Source organism: Heterocephalus glaber, unplaced genomic scaffold, assembly GCF_053883595.1.
Source record: "Heterocephalus glaber isolate CG9 unplaced genomic scaffold, H.glaber_assembly_v1.0 deba00000331, whole genome shotgun sequence".
Classification (NCBI taxonomy): domain Eukaryota; kingdom Metazoa; phylum Chordata; class Mammalia; order Rodentia; family Bathyergidae; genus Heterocephalus; species Heterocephalus glaber.
Window position 1 is genome coordinate 3,610,540 of NW_028258142.1, and position 22,053 is coordinate 3,632,592.

At 37.7% G+C, this 22,053-nt stretch overlaps 1 protein-coding gene across 13 annotated transcripts in view; it reads right to left on the reverse strand.

Annotated features, from left to right (window-relative positions):
• Window positions 1-22,053, reverse strand: part of Znf236 (zinc finger protein 236) — a 133,308-nt gene that overhangs the window by 50,601 nt on the left and 60,654 nt on the right. For 10 of the 13 annotated variants that reach the window (XM_087191027.1, XM_087191035.1, XM_087191020.1 and 7 more), the window contains 7 exons: window positions 14,566-14,707; window positions 13,253-13,513; window positions 9,583-9,836; window positions 8,184-8,285; window positions 7,632-7,783; window positions 5,284-5,387; window positions 1,188-1,339 (listed from right to left, as the gene is read on the reverse strand). In XM_087191027.1, the coding sequence (XP_087047153.1) occupies window positions 1,188-1,339; window positions 5,284-5,387; window positions 7,632-7,783; window positions 8,184-8,285; window positions 9,583-9,836; window positions 13,253-13,513; window positions 14,566-14,707 (1,167 nt within the window). The remainder of the gene's footprint in view (window positions 1-1,187; window positions 1,340-5,283; window positions 5,388-7,631; window positions 7,784-8,183; window positions 8,286-9,582; window positions 9,837-13,252; window positions 13,514-14,565; window positions 14,708-22,053) is intronic. The other 3 variants (XM_087191029.1, XM_087191043.1, XM_087191040.1) reach the window with 3 other exon arrangements.

A 22,053-nucleotide genomic window follows, 5' to 3' on the forward strand; every position in this document is an offset into this window, starting at 1 on the left:
TGATACCCAGAATATCTTAAAAAAACTCTTACAACTCAATAATAAGACAATCTAATTTAAAATGACCATAGAATTAGACATTTCTCAGTACGCACACGAAAAGATGTTCAGCATTATGAGCCACTGGAGATATATAAACCAAAATCACAATGAGTTATGAGGATGGGCATAATAAAGAAAATAACAAGCACTAGAAGGGATGTGGAGAAATAAGAACACTCATACATTTGTTCATGGACCTGTAAAATGGTGCTGTCACTTTGGAAAATAGTTCAACAAACTCAAAAGTTTAAAAATAGTTATCATTAACAAGATGGTCTGAATAATGAATGTTGACACTGGATGATGGATACATTGTGGTATATTATGTATCTACTTTTGTATATGTTTAAAATTTGCTTAATAGAAAGTTTAAAATAAAAATAGTTATCATTTAATCTAGCAATTTCATTCCTCAGTAAAGAAATGAAGACATGACCATATAGAAACTTATATACAAAGGTTCACAGAGAGATCATTAATAATAGCAAAAATACGGAAATAACCCAAATGTCTAACTGATGAATAGGTAAATAAAATTTGGTATATCCATATAATAGAGTATTATACCAAGAAAAATAAATGCAGTAGCTGGGCATGGTGGCATACGATCTGTAATCCCAGCACTTGCCAGGCTGAGGCAGGAGGATCACCAAGGGTTCAAGGCCAGCCTGAACTACATAGTGAGACCCTGTCTCAAAAAAAAATTAAATAAATAAATAAATAAAATAAATGCAGTACTGACACACGCCACAATATAGGTAAAACTTGCTAAGTAAAAGAAGCCAATCACAAAAGACCGCACAGTACATTGATAGCAAATCTTTCAGAGCTTTCAATGATACAAATAGCCCACTGCAGCACGCATGAGTAGTGGTTCACCACCACTGACATAGTATGTGAGTCCATTTATATGAATTGTCTTAGACAAATGTATAAAGACAGGTAGATCAAGGGTTGCCTAAGACTGGGGACACTGAGAGGAAAGGGAGAGTGACTGCTAATGGGTTGAGTTTCTTTCAGGAGTGGTAAAATGTTCTAATATGACATAGTGGTAGTGGTTGCAGAATTCTGAAAGTGATATCTCTTTAAGCCATTATATTAAAAATAAAACACACACAATCTCCATGTGGGAGGCGGATAATGACCTGTGTGCGTCTTCTCATGGGACTTGAGGACACCGGAAGAGACGAATCCACGCCCACAGAGCTTGCACTTATAGGGCTTTTCCCCTGTGTGCGATCGCACGTGCTGCTTCAAGTGGCTGGACTTCTTGAAGCCTTTGTTGCAATAATCACACCTGCAAACCAAACACGCACAGCTCAGGCCTTGCTCCTTCAGAGCACAATTACCAACACAACATCTGAGAACGGAGGAAAGCAAACCAATTTTGGTGACAATCACCGACCAAGTGAACACAACTCCTGCAGAAACTGGGTGTGTGGCCCACAGTGGAGGTAATAATAATACACAATACAAAATGATGGCAATGACAATTTGCTAGATCAAGTTCTGCTTTAATTTCCAGACTGTGGCATCCTGTTAAAACTCCTCAGTGCCAAAATATTTGATTAATTAGAAACTTTATCTAAACATACAGGAAGAAAATTTATTATGTGCTATTTTTTACTAAGTCACTGACACTGTACAACCTTCCAACGGTTCAGGGTCAGAATCATTTGAACATTCAGAAATGCCAATCCATACCTTTTTGTTTAAAACTTTTAACAGAAGAAATTACACTAGAGTTATTTTGAATACTATATAAACATGCAGAATTATTTATCCCTAGGTCAGCTATGGTGAACCTTTTAGAGCTTTCAATGATACAAACAGCCCACGGCAGCATGCATGCCATGGTTCGCCACCAATGCCCTAGATTGTTACTGAATTAGGTTAAAATTAGTTTAATGATTAAAATAATCATACGTTTCAGCATCCCTGTTTACACATTACAAGTATTCTTTGATCCATTCTCAAGTGAATTAAAGCCTGCATAACCAGCTAGGAGTCCTCTGCAGTCCACACTAAACTAAGAGCTAAGGAAATGGAAACACATGAACATTTTGCTGTAATCTCAACTGCAGTTTGGTGAGGCTGTCTACTGAAAACAGAGAGCAAGCATCAGAAAAGTGTATCTGCATATAAAGTACGGATGGACTGGTCTGTGGTGAACAGTAATAAAAATCTCTTCATAGGACTAAAAACTACTATACTACTTGAAATATACAAAGATTTTCAAAAGTCACCTCTGCTAATTAAAACCAACTACTCCAGCGAAAGGACTTAGCCACACTGTGGAGAAACAACCTCCCTTCCAGAGCAGTCTACCCAGCACGGTCTGCACCATCACCCCAGCCTACCTTCCACCTCACCCCTGGGCTTATGACTACTTCAAGACCCAACTGTTGCTTACCCAGGACAGATCCTTCTCTGTCTACAGAAGGGCCATCTGCCCTCTCTTCACAGAATACACCCACCTTCTTTATAAAGTATGGAATAATTTTTCCAACATGTCCAATAACTACTAAATTACAAAGGTTAGCTAGCACTTACAGCAGTATCACTAGAAGACAAGTATCACATGAAGTAGTGGATTTCAGTTCATCTTTGTTACAACTCTGAGATAATGAATTCCTCCAATGAGATGAGGCAGAGAGACTGGGACCTGCTGTATTCCTACAGGTCACAGCCTTGGACATGGCTCATCTGAAGTTTGGAAGCTTCACTGCTCTCTTATGTTTACTGTACTTGGGTTGTGTTCCTTAAGGGGTAGGGAGGATCCTACGTTTCTGAGAATCCAGTGAAAGAATATATCCTTTCCCCAAAAAACAAGCAAATAAAAAAATGTGTGCAAATACTCCCTTCAGAGCTCCTTCTCTCTCATGGCCGGTCCACTCTGGCACCATGGCTCGTTCTCCCTCTCTTTGTGCACCCATTCGTGGAAGGGTCAGGGTACAATCTTTGAGCCACTTCTCTGCTTTGCATGTGCACCCCTCAGCTTAAATACTAGTCTTTATACTGCTAACTCCCAAGTATGGACTTCTAGTCTGGACCCCTTCCTTTACTTCCAGTCTGATGAAAAAACTGAACACACGCTGTTCTTCTTGAACATCAATCTTAAGGACAAATACTAAATTTTGGTCTTAAACCTAACAAAATCTGCCCTGACCACGTGACAGTGATCTCTGCCTTGTCAATGCTCAGGTCAAAATCCCGACAGTCCTTTTAAATCCTCTATCTCTCCCACAACTTGGCTTGTAGTGGATCCTTATAAGGCTCCATCTGCTAAACGTGTTCAGAGTTCACAATTACTACTTGCAAAAGCAACAACTGCCCTTCAGACATCCGCCATGTGGTACTCAGCACAATGGCCCACAGTATCACTTCACCTTCAGTGAGGTTTCCTTATTCACCTTGCTTGTTTTCTTCTCTACTAGAATGTAAACTCCATCTTAGCTCACTAAGATGGCTCTAATGCCTGTACCTAACAGGCCTTGAAGGCTGCATAAATGAATGGATAAATGATGTGAGGCTCTAAGTACAGGAAGGCCTAAGCAGATTCCATGATGAAATCATAAGGAAATATTAGATTAATGGTACCAGAAAACAGTAATGCGAAATCCCAAATCAGACATTAGCAAACAAATTATGTTGTAATAAATCAAAGTGCAAATAAAATATCAGGAGTCACAGAAACCCTGAGGCCATTTGTATGTAGTATGATCAAAATATATACTGAATATTTAAATTTAAACACATTGCCATTGATTCTCCTCAAAATGCTCTTCCTTACTTCCAATAGACGTATTCCCTTATTCTGGCCACTTTCTGAAGCAGTTCCAGAAGTCTTCTTTCATGAATGTTTTTATGAAATGTGATTAAAAATATAGTATATATTGTTACCAAATGCCATCCAACAGAAAATCACTATGGTATGTCCTCATCCACCTTATTCACTGGATCTGGCACCATGTGACCTCTGGCTCTTCCCAAAGTCAAAATGACAATGAATGGTAAACATTTTGAATTGATTCAGAACATCAAGACAGACATGACAGTGCAACTAAGGACACTCACAAAAGACGATTTACAGAACTGCTTCAGAAACTGGCCAGAACAGTGAGATAAATGTGTTCAAAACATACGGGAGTGTTCTGAGGGGGATTAATTATCAATGTGTCTAATAGTCGACTTAAATATGTACTGTAATTTTCTTTTTTTTTTTCTTTTTCTTTTTTTTGGTACCGGGGATTGAACTCGGGTCCTTGCGCTTGCGCAGCAGGCGGCGAAACCACTGAGCTAAATCCCCGGCCCTGTACTGTAATTTTCAATCACACCATGCATGCACTCTTAGAACCCTCAGACCCCCAAAATAAAAAGCATTGCTCTGTTACATTTTAAACTTGTAAATTCATTGAGCTCTTGGGACATTGCCCTTCAAGAATTACACGCACAAAATACTGGGTCAAGGAACTTAAGACTGTGTTTGAGAAACAAATTCTGTGCAAAAGTAACAAAGTAATTACTTGGCCTTTCAAGAGTTATGTGTTCATTAATACTAGCAAAACATATTTTTTCAAAAATCTTAAAACCATTCCCATGAATCAGGCAATTTATCAGCTTTTAGAGGGATTATAAAGGAATCAGACCTAATTTCTTGTTAATTGGTTCTGGAAAAAAGCACAGTTTAAAATTTTTATAAATATAATTATTAAAATATTATAAAGCTAAGGCAATCTCTATAAAAGATAATACTTTAGTTTTCATGACATATATCTTTATCTTCCATTTTATAAGTACTGTATTTTTCACTGTGAGCATCTGACAGTGTCTGAGCTGGGCAGACCCTGCTCCCCTGCAAGTGTGTACCATGCAAATAGTGCATAGCAGTGCTCAATACACACTGCTCAGCATACATAGCTACAGACTACCTTAGGAATCCTGTCCTGTGGCACACAAAGAATCTTGGACAGAAAGGTGCCATCTAAATTTCTTTCTAACAACATGATAATAATGGCTTAAAGTGGTGGTAGAAAGTTACTACAGAATGTAAGGATAAAGAAAGACTGCCGCATCCAAAATCAGGCCCTCATGTTTATTAGCAGTATAAACTATACCAAGTTAAATACTGATCCTTAATAAAGCCGGGATGATAATGAACCCTACTTCACAGAGTTTAAAAGTCACAAGCCCTTGGGCAGTATAGCACTCAAGTGTCAGGAGGCTGGTCTGGGTGGTTACCTGTGAGAGCGCCTGCTCTGGTCTTCACCATCCTCTAAGAACTGGGGACGTTGTGTCTGCAGGTCCAGCTCCTCTTGGGACGATTCCTGAATCAAATGAGTTGTCTAGAATGAGTAGAAGTATAAAGCAGAGTACATGAGTATCCATGAAGAAACATAAAACAACAACTAGGAACTGAGGACACAAACACTCATAAAATGTGGAGTTAAAGAGGCAAAATCGCAAACTGTCCATTGTGATCATTTGGGCCATAGCAATAGTAAAAATCATAGATGTACAATTAAACAGATACTTATTTTCTACTAACCTACAGTAATATAGAATCTGACCATAAAGTTGATTCTCTAATATATCTTAATCAGAGGTTACTCTTTGTCTTTACTCTTACTAGCTGGTATAGTTTGGATCTTAAATCTTCTCCAAAGGCCCATTTGCTAACAGCTTGGTTGCTAGCCTTTGTTGCCTGGAGCTATTTATTGCAAGGCAGTGGTGGAACCTTTAGGAGGTAGGGCCAAGTGGAAGGAAGTGAGGTGGCTGCCCTTGAAGGATACATTGGAACCCAGTCTCTCTTTCTCTGCTTCCTAGCCACCATGAGGGGAGCAGCTTTGCTCTACATATGCTCCCCATCATGATGTTCTGCCTCTGCACAGGCCCAAATGCAATGGATCTAACCGACCAAAGACTGAAATGATGAGCCACGATAAATCTTAAATTGGTTTTCTCAGGTATTTTCTCATAGCAACAGAAAGCTAACACACTGGCAGTGAATAAAAATCCTACCTTCTGAAAAGATTATGTCTCCTCTCTTGTCACAAAAGCCACAGATGGAAAAAGAAAAGCCACCCTCTGCCCTCTGAAACAGCACCACATACAAAGAGCAGTTATACTAACCCTCTCTCCAACACAAGGATAACAACCCATAGTACCACTGCAGCACTAAACATAGCCTGGTCAATGCTTTCCAACCCCTCCAAAAAACATACTATGCAAAGTATACCTTACTCACATGGAGTAAAAGATAAGTGAGGCTTCAGGATCCTGGATAGTCAAAGGGGATATTGCAGAGTGGAAATCTACCTCATACACTGCTGGAAACAAGGGCCCATTTCTAATTTGTTCACCTGACTTTCATGACCAAATTAGACAATGCCCATTCTGCTGTATCACTTGTACTGGGTTGGTATAGTTTTACTCAGATGGCCCTATTAAGTTACTAAGCAGCATGTTCTCTATGCCCAGACTCAGTACCTGCTGTCATTTATGTGGTTTCTAGCTATGGAAAGTGCTATGACACATTGAGGCCTACCACTGGGCAAAGCAACCAAGAGATTTTAAAGACAGATATCAACTGATGGGTCAATCATTTTCATAACTATTTACAAATAAATTCATGAACAGAAAAAAATAAAAAACTTAAATGTCTCCAACTTGAGTAAGAGAATTTTTTAATTATGTGATTAAATACTTGCTTTAAAGCTGAGCATAGCAACACACGAACATAATCCCAGCACCCTGAGGCAGAAGGCTTTCAAGTCCAAACCCAATCTCAGCAAGTTAGTGAGACTCTATCTCAAAAATATTTTTAAAAAGGGCTGGAGGGCTGAGGATTTAGCTCAGTCGTGCCGCCGCCTGCCTCGGAAGCGCAAGGCCCTGAGTTCAATCCGTATACCAAAAGAAAAAATGGGCTGGAGATCTGTAGCTCAGTGTGAAGACCCTGGGTTCATTTCACAGTACCTCTAAACACATACATACATACTTATTTTTTTCTGGTACCCAGGATCGAACTCGGGACCTTGCGCTTGTGAGACAGGCGGCAGAACCACTGAGCTAAATCCCCAGCCCTACATACTTATTTTTAATATTCCAGCATTAATTTTATTTTCCCTCTAACATATTTTAAGAGTCCACAAACAAAAATATTTAAATTCAGTGCCTAAAATAACATCCTTCAGGCTTTATTGAACAACACTGTATTGACTTCCTAGCTTTCAGCCAAAAAGGCAAGGGCACATCAGTGTTGACCTTCTTAAGATGTTTTAAGGTGAAAGAAAGTCCTGTGTGATACACACCAAAGTTTTTATAGAGAATGTGCTAACTTTAGGGGCTGGGGATTTAGCTCAGCGGTTCCAGTGCCTGCCTCCCAAGTACAGCGGACCCAAGTTCGATCCCCGGTACCCACAAAAACAAACAAAAAAAGAAAACAGAGGGAGAGAATGTACTAACTTTAGTGGTTCCAGAAGTGGGCATGCCTTTGTAAATAAACGATTTTTAAATAATTACAGCCAAAGGTATGACAACACCTGCTGGATGATGATAGGTACATATATATCCCTTCTGAAGACACTCACTACGTTAATTGTGTCAGAGCTTGAAACCTGCAGTAAGTTCTGCTGGTGGAAACTTGTGGATAAGGCTTGGGATTCAAGAGTACTAGAATCTTGCAGTTGTTGTACAGGTGGAAACTGAGTCTGTTGATTGTATGTGTCAGTCACTGTAAAGCCTGAAATAAGTTAGAAACAGGAGTATTATAAAAAATAATAAAATTACATAAAAAGAAAAAATAAGTTCAGTTTATAAATAAAAGATAGTTAAAGGAAGTGAGAATCAATTTGTTTTTATCAGCAGCTCCAAAATGTATTTTAAAAACTACACAATGCTTGGAAAAGGTACATGGTTTGAAACTACAAATTCTTTTTTTTTTTTTTTTAATTTTTTTGGTACTGGAGATCAAACTCAGGACCTTGCGCTTTCGAGGCAGGAGCCGGAACCACTGAGCTAAATGCCTGGCCCATGAAACTACAAATTTTAGAATAGCCTTTAGAGGAATACCTAAGGTGGTTGTAAAAGTAAACCCTGCACAAGTTGGCTCATTTGCAAATCTCTCAGAAATCCACACTGACCTTGTGATAGCCCTGCTGGCTCAAAGGACTGCTGCGGGGGAGCCTGCTCTTCAAACTGGTCTATGTGCCCTGGCAGAGGGTCCTGAGGGGCTGCAAACCCATCTATGGATAAGAATGCAGAGAAAGGAAGATTACACACTTGAAAGTTACTTCACATTGGGCTGGGGATTTAGCTCAGTGGTTCCGTCGCCTGCTTCACAAGCCCAAGAACCCGAGTTTGATCCCCATTACCAAAAAAAAAAAAAAATGACTTTGGGCTAGGGATTTAGCTCAGTGGTTCCGCTACCTGCCTTGCAAGCGCAAGGACCCGAGTTTGATCCTCGGTACCAAAAAAAGAAGGTTACTTCACATATACTTCACATTCACATCTTATCTGTTGAAAGGTATACTCTAGTGAATTTTCAAATGTCTTATTTGAAAAAGACAATAGGAATGCTACAAATCATTCGATAATAATACACATACATATATATGTACAAGTATATCTACATGATTTCTATAAAGTAGTATTCTAAAATGCAATATATTCAGCAACTATTTAAAACCTTCTAGGATGTATATTGTTCCAGGTATCATAGGGGATTAAAGAAGTGTACATTCCTACCTATAGACTAAAATATATTTTGGGACATTCATAAAACAAAACAGTAACTTGGTCAGCAAACTATTTGCTAACAAACTTGGGTAAGATAAGAAGCCTGTGCCAAAATGCAAATCATCTACAGCTCTAAGCACACTGCTATGGTTGAGTTGACAGTTTTTGCAGCCCAGCTTTATTAATGAAGGAAAGAACATGTTACTTTATATTTTGGATCAGGCACCTAATCCCACCACAAACAGGAAGAAACAGTTTGCTGACCTGTTTCTGTCGGTGAATCTCCACTCTAAGTGTACTCTCCTTAAATACTAATGATTATATAGATTACATACATGTAAAAGGAAACATTCTCTCAATATATTATGGAATGCAAGCAAGTTACAAAACGCAAGCATGGAAAGGCCCGTATTTCGGTAAGCACAGGGAACATGTTCACACAGATGACTATAAACAAACATGCCTGAACAGTTGCTTAGAAAGAACTGGAAGAACCCACACCAAAAAAATACAGGAGATCTTGCTAAAGTCTGAAGTTATTTAATACTTTCAAAATTTGCTATAAGAAGTCAGATTATATTTAAAACAAACGAAAATCTAATAAAATTGAATAAAAGTCTAATTAAAGACTAGGACAGGCAACATAAAATGTCAAAACCACACATGCACACAGTCATACATACACAGCACAAACTATAGTCCATAAAGTCAAAGAGGAGATATCCCAGTAGGGACCAAAATGAGTACGACAGGCTGAGAAACATGGTAGGATCATTTTATAAGTTAAAACTCCAGAAATATCACCTTCATCGGCTTCCAAAGGCTGATCTGTCAGATGCTGCCCAAGTGCTCCCTGCTCTGTGCCAACCACATGCTGTGGCCCCAGGTCCAGCATGGCCTCAGGGTCTGCTGTGACTGCCTCAGCCGTCTGCTGCAGCTCAGTGCTCTCAATCTCTACTGGCAAGGGAGCTGACACTTGCATGCTCTGCTGGTCCATGGGGCTGTCATCAACTGAAGCACCTTGCTGGTGCTGCTGAAGCTGCTGGGCAAGTTCATATCTTTAAAAAAAGCAACATTAATTCATAAAGTTAGATGCTATCAACAGTGCTTGCCTGGGATACAACTATAGATACTGCAATTTATTTAATAACATTTTTATTCTTAAATTGTTATATTTTGAAGTCATGATGACAATCCAGCAAGTACTAAATGCTACTAATAATTCTGAAGAAAACCATGCCTGAAGTGCAGCCACAGGCCACAGGACAGGAATGCACAAAGAGAAAAGTCACACAACGTACATCAGAATTTTTCAAAGTTTAAAAAACTGACATAAGATCTCGCATGTTTAAAACTAGAACGCCCCTCAGAAACAAGTCAAGGATATCCACTCTCACCACTCCTGTTCAATATAGTACTCAAAACTTCAGTCAGAGCAATCAGGCCTGAGAAAGAAATTAAAAGATATTTGAATAGGAAAGGAAGAAGTCAAACTATCCTTATTTACAGATGACATGATCCTTTACATAGAAGACCCAAAAAACTCTACCAAAGAACTCTCAGAACTAATAAACAAATTCAGCAAAGTAGCAGGATATAAAATAAACACACAAAAATCAACAGCATTCCTGTACACCAACAATAAACAATAAACTCATCGAGAAAGAAATGAGGAAGACAATCCCATTCATACTAGCTTTAAAAAAAAAAAGGAAAAAAATACCTAGAAATTAACCTAAATAAGGAAGTGAAAGATCTTTATAAGGAATACTACAGTACTCTGAAAAAAAAGATTGAAGAGGACATCAGAAAATGGAAAGACATCTCATTCCCAGAAAAGCATAACCAAGATTTCAAAATAGTCATATTATTAAAAGCAATATTTAATGCAATCCCAATGAAAAACCAACAGCATTCTTCCCTGACTTAGAAAAATGATGCTAAAATGGAACCAGAAGAGAGCCAGAACAGTAAAAGCAATCCTGAGAAACAAGAGCAAAGTGGGAGGCTTACAAACTTGAATTTCAAGTTATATTACAAAGCTACACTGCTGCCTGCCCTGCAAGCACAAGGACTGAGTTCGATCTCCGGTACCAAAAACCCCCCCAAAACCAAAAAAACAATTTGACAAAACTACAGTGATAAAAACAGCATGGCACGGGCACAAAAACAAGCATGTGGATCAGTAGAATAGAACTGAGGATACAGAAACAATGCCAGGCACATTCAGCCATCTGCTCTTTGACAAAGGGACCAAAAACATACACCAGAGAAAAGATAGCCTCACTAATAAATGGTGCTAGGAAAACTGGTTATCCATATGCAGAAGAATGAATCTAGAGCCATATCTCTCACCCCATATTGAAATCAAATTAAAATGGATCAAAGATCTACATATAAAAACGAAACACTGAATCTGCTAGAAGATAAAACAGGTAAAACTCTTGAAGACACAGGCACAGGCAAGGACTTTCTGAACAGAGCCCAGTTACACAAGGCATGACACCAAGAATCAACAAATGGCATTATATCAAATTAAAAAACTTTTGCACAGCAAAGGAAACATTCAACAAAGCAAAAAGACAACCTACAGAATGGGAAAATCAATTTGTCAGCTACGCCCCAGAGGACTAATATCTAGAATATTTAAAGAACCCAAACAAAAAAAAAGAAAGAAAAGAAAATGAACTAACACTTTTCAAAAGAAGTACAAATGGCCAACAGGTATATGAAAAAATGTTCAGCATCTTTGGCCATTAGAAGAATGCACATCAAAACAATACTGAGATTCCCTCTTAACTCCAAAAAGAACAGCTATTATCAAAACTCAAAATTAAATGCTAGCGAGGTTATGGGAAAAAGGAACCTTTTTACACTGTTGGTGGGAATGTAATCTAGTACAACCACTATGGAAATCAGTATGTAGATTCTTTAAAAAACTAAAAATAGAAATTCCACTTGACCCAGCTATACCTCTTCTGAGTATCTCCCTGAGTTAGAGACATAATATCGTAGTGATACAAGCATCCTCATATTTATAGCAACATAATTTGTAATAGCTAAATTATCAAGTGGCCTATATGCCCATCAACAGATGAATGACAAGGAAAATGTAGTATCAGAAAACATGCCATTACACTTTACTGCAATTATTCTGTGCAGTGATTCACCCCTGTCTGCCTTTATGGCTCTTCCTTGACGACTTGTGTCTCACATGTTAACAGGTGGAGGCTTGTTTTCTTCCTGCTTCTTGCTTGCCTATAGATTTTTGTTTTTCATTAATTTTACCAGCCATGTATGTAAGTTTTTACTCTAAGTGTGTGATATTTTAGGAACTCTCAACATTTCAAACACACGGATGAAATACAATATCCGCTCTCAAAGGCCAATTAAAAAGAAATTTTCTTTGAGACAGAGTCTCATTAAGATGGTAATTGTCCAGGTTAGGCTCAAACTTGCAATCCTTCTGCCTTAGTCTCCCAGAATGCTGGGATTACAGCCATGTACTGCCACACTCAGCTAATAAGATTCTTAAAAAGTGTAATCCCAACATTAGGCACACTGCAAACATACAACAAAAAACTATCACAGTGAATTTATTTCAACACTTCAAGTCTGGTTTAGTAGGGAACACAGGAGGAAAGGGGGGCGGGGAGGAAGAGGAAGAAGTAGTATCTATGTTAAACTACTGTCTGTCCTAAAGTAAATGCTCCAAGGCAGAAAGCTTAACACTTTCATAATAGGCTAGTAACTCATTTCAAAGAAGCTGCCATGGGGCCGAGGATTTAGCTCAGTGGTTCCACTGCCTGCCTCACACGCGCAAGGTCCCAAGTTCAATCCCAGGTACCAAAAAAAAAAAAAAAGAAAAGAAAAAACAAATACAGAATATAGCTGTCTTATCCATGCTCTATATGACACTGCAAAATGCATGTCACACATCTAGCAAGCCCAAGCTCTTATCAGGAATGCATCTCTTTTGGATTACCTCCAGTAGAGATGACCTAGCCCTCCAGTCAAGTGAAAATGCAGGCTACACTGAATGATGGGCTCATGGGATATCTGAAACATATTCTTTAACTCAACAACAGAGAATCATTACACCTGAGATTCACTAATAACATGACCAGAAATCACAAGGTCTACCAAGATTTTCGTTTTTAAATCTTTACCACCTGACTGTAGCAGGCATAGTCTAGGGTTTCATCTAATGATTGACAATGAGCTTTAAAAAGATAATTTGCAACAAAAACACTTGGCCAAAAATACACTGCCTCAGTTTTATGTTAAAACTAAAAATGTCAATGCTTTTATCAATGGCTCTCAAAAGAGCCCCAGACACTGGAGTTAAGTACCTTTGGCCCATATACTCCAACTTGGAAACAGTACAGGAATCAGACAATTATTTCCTAAGAATGTTCCCCATCACTATCTTAGAATTATAAAGATAAAAAGTCATCATCAGAATTATGCCTACCTATGGGTTTTCATGTGCTTTTTGCAATTTAGTGAGGTCTTAAATGTTTTCTGGCAATAAGGACACATATAGGGACGGAGGTCATTATGTATGCCCATGTGTCGCCGTAAGCTACCGCCAGTAGTGAAGGCTCCATTACATATTAGACACTTGAAAGACTTCAGTCCAGTGTGCGTCCGGACGTGTGCTTTGAGCACACCTGCAGAAACAAAGCCTCTTCCACACTGAGAACATTTAAAAGGTTTTTCACCTGTATGTGATCTAAAAAGAAAAAAGTTGTAATGATTAAGTTTCTTACACTTTTAGACTGTTTTATATTTAGAACATACTCTTGTATATATTTCACATGATCATCGCATTTTTTAATTAGGCGACAAAGACATAACACTTTATATTTTGCAAAGGACAAGCCTGAGACTCAAGTGACTAAGTGACTTGCCAAAGACACAGAGCTGCTACAATACGAAATGAGGATTCATGTCTTCTAAATTCTAAACTTTTTCCATGTTACACTGTCCCCCATGATCAAAGGTCTACCTTCTTTTCACTGATGCAAGCACCAGGAATTAAAACTCAGATGTATACACTTAAAAAACTTAGAGGAAATTCTAATCCAACCAAACACTTCTTTGATAGTCCTGGAAATTGCAAATACTAAAATATAATTGGAATAGAGGTAAAATTCGGCAGCAAATTTCTGAGTAAAATACTTTAGTCGAGACACTGAAGAGCTGAGCACAGGGGTGCCCACACCCTTTTTTTTTTTTCTTTTTTGTACTAGGGATTGAACCTGGGGCTTTTGCACTAAGCCATATTCGTAGCCCTTTTTATTTTTTGTTTTGAGGCAGGATCTCACCAATTCACCCAGGCTGGGCTCAAACTTGTAATCCTTGTGCCTCAGCCTCCCGGAGTGTGAGTCACCACACCCAGTGGTACACACTACATAATCCCAGTTACTTAGGAGACTGAAGCAAAAGGATCTCAAGTTTGAGGCCTGTGTGGGCAACTTATCCAGGACCCTGTGTCAAAATAAAATTTTCAAAAATGGGCTGGGAGCATACCTCAGTGGTAGAAAGCTTACCTAACATGTGCAAGGTCTGGGATTCAATCCCTGGTGCACGAAAGAAAGAAAGAAAAAAAAACACACTAAAGAATAAAAAAAATGCCAATTACCAACAAATATTTTGAGGTCAAATGTGATATTTTAAATACCAAAAGCTAATAATAACATCCTAAATACTTCTAGACATGACCAGATCATTAAATCTCTGCAACTGTACTAAATTTCCGCCTCTCAACCTATGTTGCCTTACCTGATATGTTGTTTAAGGTGGCAAGATTTTTTATATGCTCGATGACAGTAAAAACACTTGTAAGGTCTATCTGCTTCATTTACAAGATTATTATTAAAATAATTTTGGAAAAATTGGTTTCTTGGAATGGGCTGGATAAGACCTATAAACCAAAAGGAAAGCAAGAAAAAGTCACTATACACGCTAATAATAAAAATAAATGTCAAAAGGCATCTTTGCCCTGAAGATGAAAATTCTGATGAGTTGTATGGTTTGTTTGTTTTTGAAACAGAGTCTTGCTTTGTAGTGCAGGCCTCCCTTGAGCTCACTATGTTGGCCAGGCTCAAACTTGAGGTGATCCTCCTGCTTCAGCCTCCCAAGTATTCGCATTACAGGCATGCACCACCACGCCTGGCTTTCTGATGAGTTGTAAATTCCAGTATTGTAGCCAAATGCCATTTTAATTATGATAGAAACTATTTAAATACCGATGGAGGAATATTTATAAATTAACATACTACCTTTATAACATGAGTACATGTATACTATCACAATTAGTTGTTTCTAGAGCCAATTTTTAATGGCTTTCTACATTTACTTTCTACGTAGGAATTTGTTGACTAGAACTTACAAAATAATATACAAAATTTAGGTCAGGATTTAAAATCTCCAGTTCACTCAGTATGAATATTATACATGACGTATTATAAACTCAAAACACAAATTATTCTAACATGTTCTTTTGTTCTGAAATAAAACAAGCATTTTCACAGAATTTTATTAAAGGAATTTCCATTTCCAGCCCTTCCTCCTGCCTTAGCAGCACCTCAAACTTCTATGCAATAACTATACACTTCTTAAGATACTCTTATTTTCCCTTTTCCTAAAAGTCCAAGTTCTGTTTCAATTCTGTTCCTTAAAGCAAATTGCTTCTCTCAGCCTTTTCACTGGCACACATGGAACAGCATTCTTCTAATCCACCAGGCTAGGTATTTCAGAATCTTTGAAAACTCCCTTCCCTGACTCATTAAAATGTTATTTGCCAGTCCTGAACATCAAGCCTCTCCAATGTCTATTTCCACTTCCTGTGACAGGCTGCAGTAAAAACCCAAATGTACTAACAATACTGCATAAAGTAAACTTCAGAGTATTGTATACGGTGCATATGAAACATAAATGAATTTTCTGTTTACATTTGAATTCCACCACCAAACGATCTCATTATATATAGGCAAAAAGTCCAAAAGCCAAAGCATATGAGCTTCAATGAAGTACAACCCTGACCTAGAAATCTGAAGACCCAGGTTTTCTATCCACCATGAGTATCAGCTAGCTGCATGACCAAAAGCAAACTTATTACCTTATCCTAGACTCCAGTTTTTACACCTACAAAATTAATAGAGAAGTTGTGAAACAACTGTTTTTAAATTCACGTGTGTTATGGCTTAATCTAGATGCGCCCCCCCCCAAAGCCTCATGTGGAGGTAATGGGATCACGGGTATGTGATAGTGGACTATGGTTGTGTGATAACTGGATTAGTCCACTGATTGGCTTGGTGTGACTGTGGATGATGGGATTACTGAAGAGGAAAGCCCTGCTCTGGGTGTGGGTGGCACCAACCAGCAGACTTGCAGCCTGGATGGAATATAAAGGGACAGATGGAAGGCACCCTTGCTGCTTCCTGCCTGCCCTGCCGTGAACTGTTTCTTCTCTGCCATGCCGCTCTGCCATGCCACCCTGCCTTGGAGCTAGCCACCTATGGACTGAAACCTCTACAAACTGTGAGCTAAACAAACCTTCCTTCCTTTATCTTGTGGGTATCAGGGTTTATGTCCAAGCAATGAGAAAGTAACTAAAACAACATGGATCTCTTTTTCCACTGAGTTTATTGGTACATTTTAAGCATACAGTTACAGTCATAATTGGGATTTTGTACCTTACCTGATATCTTGGTTCTTATTTTTTTCCCATTCCCCTCCCCTCCCTTCACCTCCTCCACCCTTCCCTATTTACAAAGACTTTGTTTCCATGTTTTTCTTTTCTAGTATTTTTTCTATTCCCTTCTTTCCTTTCCCCAACCCCTTCCACTTCCCCTACTCCTTAAGACCATTTCTTCCTATTACACAATATCAATTATACATTTTGATCCTTATTCACACTTTCAGTTCTTCACACCAGAGAAACTATTCAGTATTTACACGTGTGTCCTGTTTATTTCACTTAGGAGTATGGCCTCAATGTGCATCCACTTAGCAATAAATGTCTCTAGTTTCTCATTCTTTATGGCTGAATAGTATGCCATTTTATTAAAAAAAAAAACCCACATCTTCTTTATCCAGTCTCCAGCTGATGGGCAATTCAGCTGTTTCCAAGCTTTAGCTCTTACAAACTGTGCTGCTATAAACATGAGTGAGCAAATATCACTGTGGTATGATTCTTTTAATTCTTTTTGGGAAGATACCCAGCAGAGGAACAGCTGGGTCAAATGGGACTTCTAATCCTAGCTGTTTGAGGGATCTCCACATTGATTTCCACAGTGGTTGCACCAGTCTGCACTCCCACCAACAATGAAGAAGGGTTCCTTTCTCCCCACAACCCCACCAGCATTTGTTTTTGCTTGATTTCTTGGTTTTTTGTTTTTGTTTTTTTCTTTTTTTTTTTTGGTACCAGGTATCGAACTCAGGACCTTGCACTTGTGAGGCAGGCAGCAGAATCACTGAGCTAAATCCCGGGCCCTATTGGTTGATTTCTTGATAGCAGCCATTCTTTCTGGGGTGAGGTGGAATCTCAGTGTTCTTTTCATCTGCATCTCTCAAATAACCAGTGATGCTGAACATTTTTTCATATGCGTATTTGCTGCTTTTATTTCTTTGACTGAGAAATGTCTGTTCATTTCAGAGGCCCATTTCTGAATTGGGTCTTTATATTTGGGGGGTCTGATTTTTTTGAGTTCTTTATATTTTCTAGATAGTAGACCTCTGTCTGAGGAACAGCTGGTAAAAATTTTTTCCCACATTGTAGGTTGTCTCTTATCTCTGTTGGTGGTTTCTCTTGCAGTGCAGAAGCTTTTTTAAATGATGAGATCCCAGTTGTTGATTCTTTGTGCTAGTTCCTGTGCTACTGAGAATTTGTTCATAAAGTCTTTTCCTATGCCAATGTCTTCAAGAGTTCTACTTAACTTATCTTCCACCAAGTTTAGTGTTTCTGTTTTAATATTAAGATCTTTAATCCACTTGGATTTTAGTTTAGTGTATGGTGAAAAATAGGGGTCTAGTTTTAATTTTTGGCTAGTTGAAATCCAGATTTTCCAACATCATTTATTAAAGAGGCTATCTTTCCTCCAGTGAGGATGGTTGGCTCCTTTGTCAACGATGAGGTATCTAAGTATGTCTGGAGTTGTTTCTGCATCTTCTAATGTATTCCACTGGTCCTCAGTTCTGTCTTTGCCAGTACCATGCTGTTTTTATCACAGTAGCTTTGTAGTATAGTTTCAAATTAGGGATTGTGATACCCCCTGCTATGTTTCTGTTGACTAGAATTGCTTTAGCTACTCTAGGTCTCTTCTGGTTCCAAATACATTTTTGGATTGTTTTCTCTAGTTCTGTGAATTACACAATTGGGATTACATTGAATCTGTATAGCAGTTTTGGAAGTATGGCCATTTTCACTATATTGGTTCATCCTACCCAGGAACAAGGGATGTCTTTCCATTTTCTTATATTCTCTTCAATCTCTTTTTTCAGTCTTGTAGTTCTCAAGGTAGAGGTTTTTTGCTTCCTTTGTTAGATTAATTCCTAGATAGTTCTCTTTTTTTGGATGCTATTATGAAAGAGACTGTTTCCCTAATTTCTCTCTCAGTGAGTCTGTTATTTGTGAACAAGAAGGCTACTGATTTTTGAGTGTTGACTTTGTATCCAGCTACTCTACTGAATCTGTCAATTAAGTATAGAAGACTTTAGGCAGGCTTTTTCGGGTCTTCTATGTAGAGTATCATATTGTCAGCAAACAATGGCAGTTTAACTTCCTCCTTTCCTATCTTTATTTTTTTTATTTCTTTCTCTTGTCTAACTGCTGTGGCTAATAGTTCCAAAACTGTATTGAACAAGAGTGGTGATAGTGGACATCCTTGTCTTGTTCCTGATTTTAGAGTGAAGGTTTTCAGTTTTTGACCATTTAGTATGATGTTGGCTGTTGGTTTTTCATAGATAGCCTTTATCAAATTGAAATAAAGACCATCTATTCCAATTTTCTGTAGGGTTTTTATCATGAATAGATGAATTTTGCTGAATAATTTTTCGCCATCTATTGAGGTGATCATATGGTTTTTGTCCTTGACTCTGTTAATATAGTATTACATTTATTGATTTACATATGTTGAAACATCCCTGCATCCCTGGGATAAATCTGACTTGGTCAGGGTTTATGATCTTCTTGATGACCATCTGTATTCTGTTTGCCAGTATCCTATTGAGGATTTTTGCACCTATGTTCATTAGGAAGATTGGCCTGTAGTTCTCTTTTTTAGGTTGGGTCTTTCCCTGGTTTTGGAATCAAAGTAACACTTGCTTCCAGGAATGAATTTGGAAGTATTGCTTCCCTTTCAATTTCATTAAAAAGTTTGAAGAGTAGTGGCAATAGTTCTTCTCTAAATGTCTTATTGAATTCAGCAGTGAAGCCATCATTATCTGGGCTTTTCTTTGTTGATAAATTTTTAATTACGTTTCAATTTTACTGATTATAATTGGGGTGATTAGATTTTTTATATCTTCTTCATTCAACTTTGGTAATTTGTATTACCTAGAAATCTATCCATTTCTTCTGTTTTCCATTTTATTAGAGTACAGGTTCTCAAAGTAGGTATTGATGATCCTCTGGATTTCTGCTGGATCTGTTGTGACTTTACCTTTTTCATTTCTAATTGCATGGATTTGAGCCTATTTCTTTCCTTTTTTTGATAAGGCTAAGGGTTTATCGATTTTATTTATTCTTTTGAAAAAACCATTTCTTCGATTTGTTGATTGTTTTGTATTGTTCTCTTAGTCTCCATTGCACTGATTTCTGCTCTGATCTTTATAATTTCCTCCCTTGTATGAGCTTTGGGTTTGTCTTGCTCTTCTTTTTCTAGGAGCTTAAGATTCAGCATTAGGTTGTTTATTTGAGCTTGCTCTGTTTTCCTAGTGTGGGTTTTCACTGCTATGAATTTCCCTCATATAACTGCTTTCATTGTGTCCCACAGATTCCTGTATGTTGTACTAGCATTATCATTAAATTGTAAAAAAACTGTCTAATTTCTTCTTTAATTTCCTCTGTGACCAATTTGTTGTTCAGGAGAGTGTTATTCAATTTCTATGTGTTTGTGAAGTTCTTGTGGTTTCTTATGCTATTGATCTCCAGTTCAATTGCACTCTGGTCTGATAATATACACAGGATAACTTCAATTCCTTTGCATTTATTAAACATGTTCTATGAACTAGTATGTGGTCTATTTTGGAGAATGACCTGTGTGCAGCCAAAAAGAATGTATATTCTGACTTTGTGGGGTGCAACACTGTAGACATCTATTAAGTCCATTTGTTCAAAAGCTTGGTTCAGTTCTAGTATTTCGTTTTTGATTTTTTTGTCAAGATGATCTGTCAATTTGTGACAGTGGGGTATTGAGCTCCCCCACTACAATTGTGTTAGTGCTTATTTGGTTTTTCGTGTTCCTTAATATTTGTTTTGTATAGTTGGGGGCATTAGTTTTTGGTTCATTTATATTTATGATTGTCATCTCTTCCTCTTGGACTGTTCCCTTTATAAGGATGTAGTGACCTTATTTGTCTCTCTTAATTAGTTTTGGTTTGAAATTTACTTTGTCTGCCCATAAGATAGCTACTCCTGCTTTTTTCTGGGTTCCTGTTGTATGGAGAACTGTTTTCCATCCTTTTACTTTCAGTCTATGAGTTTCTTTTTGAACTAGGTGTGTTTCTTGTATACAGCATATTGGATTTTGCTTCTTGACCCATTCTGCCAGTCTATTTCTTTTGATGGGTGAATTGAGGCCATTAACTTTGATGGTTATTACTGACATGTATTGACTTATCATTGTCATGTTATTTTCCTATTGTTGGCTCTTTTTAATTTTTCCCCCTCTCCCTTTAATTTCTTGACTTGCCAGATGAAATATTTTGGATGAACTCTGTTTGGCCTCATGGAGTTGTGACCTTCATTGTCTTTTTGTAGGATACATGAATCTTCAAAAGTTTTTTTAAATATATGGTACTACAGCATCTGATTATTTTCCTTAAAGATCAGAGATTATTCATTACATTATTTTTAATGAATTCTAATACTTTTTAAAATGACAGTCTTAGTGTGAAACACATTATGCTATAAGTAGCTAGACTACACCAGAATATCCCACCTCCCAATCAACTTAAATACAGTGGCATATTGGTTCATGAATTTATTTGTTCCACAATTCTGGAAAAGATGGCCATGTTTGTGTTCATGCAGGAAAGATGGCCACAGCTGCGTTCCTAACCTGATGCAGAGTTTATAAAAAAAAATTTGCCAAACACATCTGTTTGCAACCCCAATTGTTTGCAAACAAAAGCATTCATGAACTGAGGTACCACTGTACCACTGTACCACTATAATTGTAAACTTTTCTATGCTAAAATCCTCCCTAGCCATGTTTTTATCGGTATCTATCCCACAGCCAAGTTTCTTCTGTAGCCCTCAAGGGGCTGAGTATAACAAAAGGCATAGACACAAATATAAGTAATAATGAAATTAAGTGTAATAGTTAAAAATTTCCTTCATGTTTCATACTCAGCTCAACCAAAGAATTCAGCTGCCACTAATTTGGTCTAAAATGCTGGTATCTGTGAAGCCAATAAGCAAAATGTCCCATTTTAATTGTGAATAAACTCTGTAGAATAAGATTCTAATATAATAAAACCAAAGATTTATAAACTTCAAGACAAGAACCCCACAGGCATTTAATTAGATATATAACCCGATGGGCCAGGGATTTAGCTCAATGGTTCCAGCACCTGCCTTGCAAGTTCAAGGTTCCAAGTTCAATCCCTGGTACCAAAAACAAAACAAAACCAAAAAAAACCCAAAGAAAAACCTAGATATATATAACCTGAAAGAAGAGAATGGTGCTGGTTGTTTTTTTAAGCCACTAAAACTAGAGGATAAAGTATTCTGACCTATTACAGGAAATAATTAAACACCACAACAATTATACTTCCCAGGAAATGTGATGGAACCCATACATAAAGTCATCAGATCCTGGCATACTGGAGAAGATGAACTTTCACTATCTTATCAATCTTTTGTGTTTTGTGATATCCCATTTCTTCTAAAGTCAATGCTGGTAAGTATCTTATCCAGAAAAAAGAAGCATTTCACATGTTTTAAAATTATTGATTTGCAAATTTCTAACTGCTTACAGCATCTTTCTCATTCCCACTGTTTTCTCATTTTCTGTTTCATTCAGTAATGACAAGTCATCTATT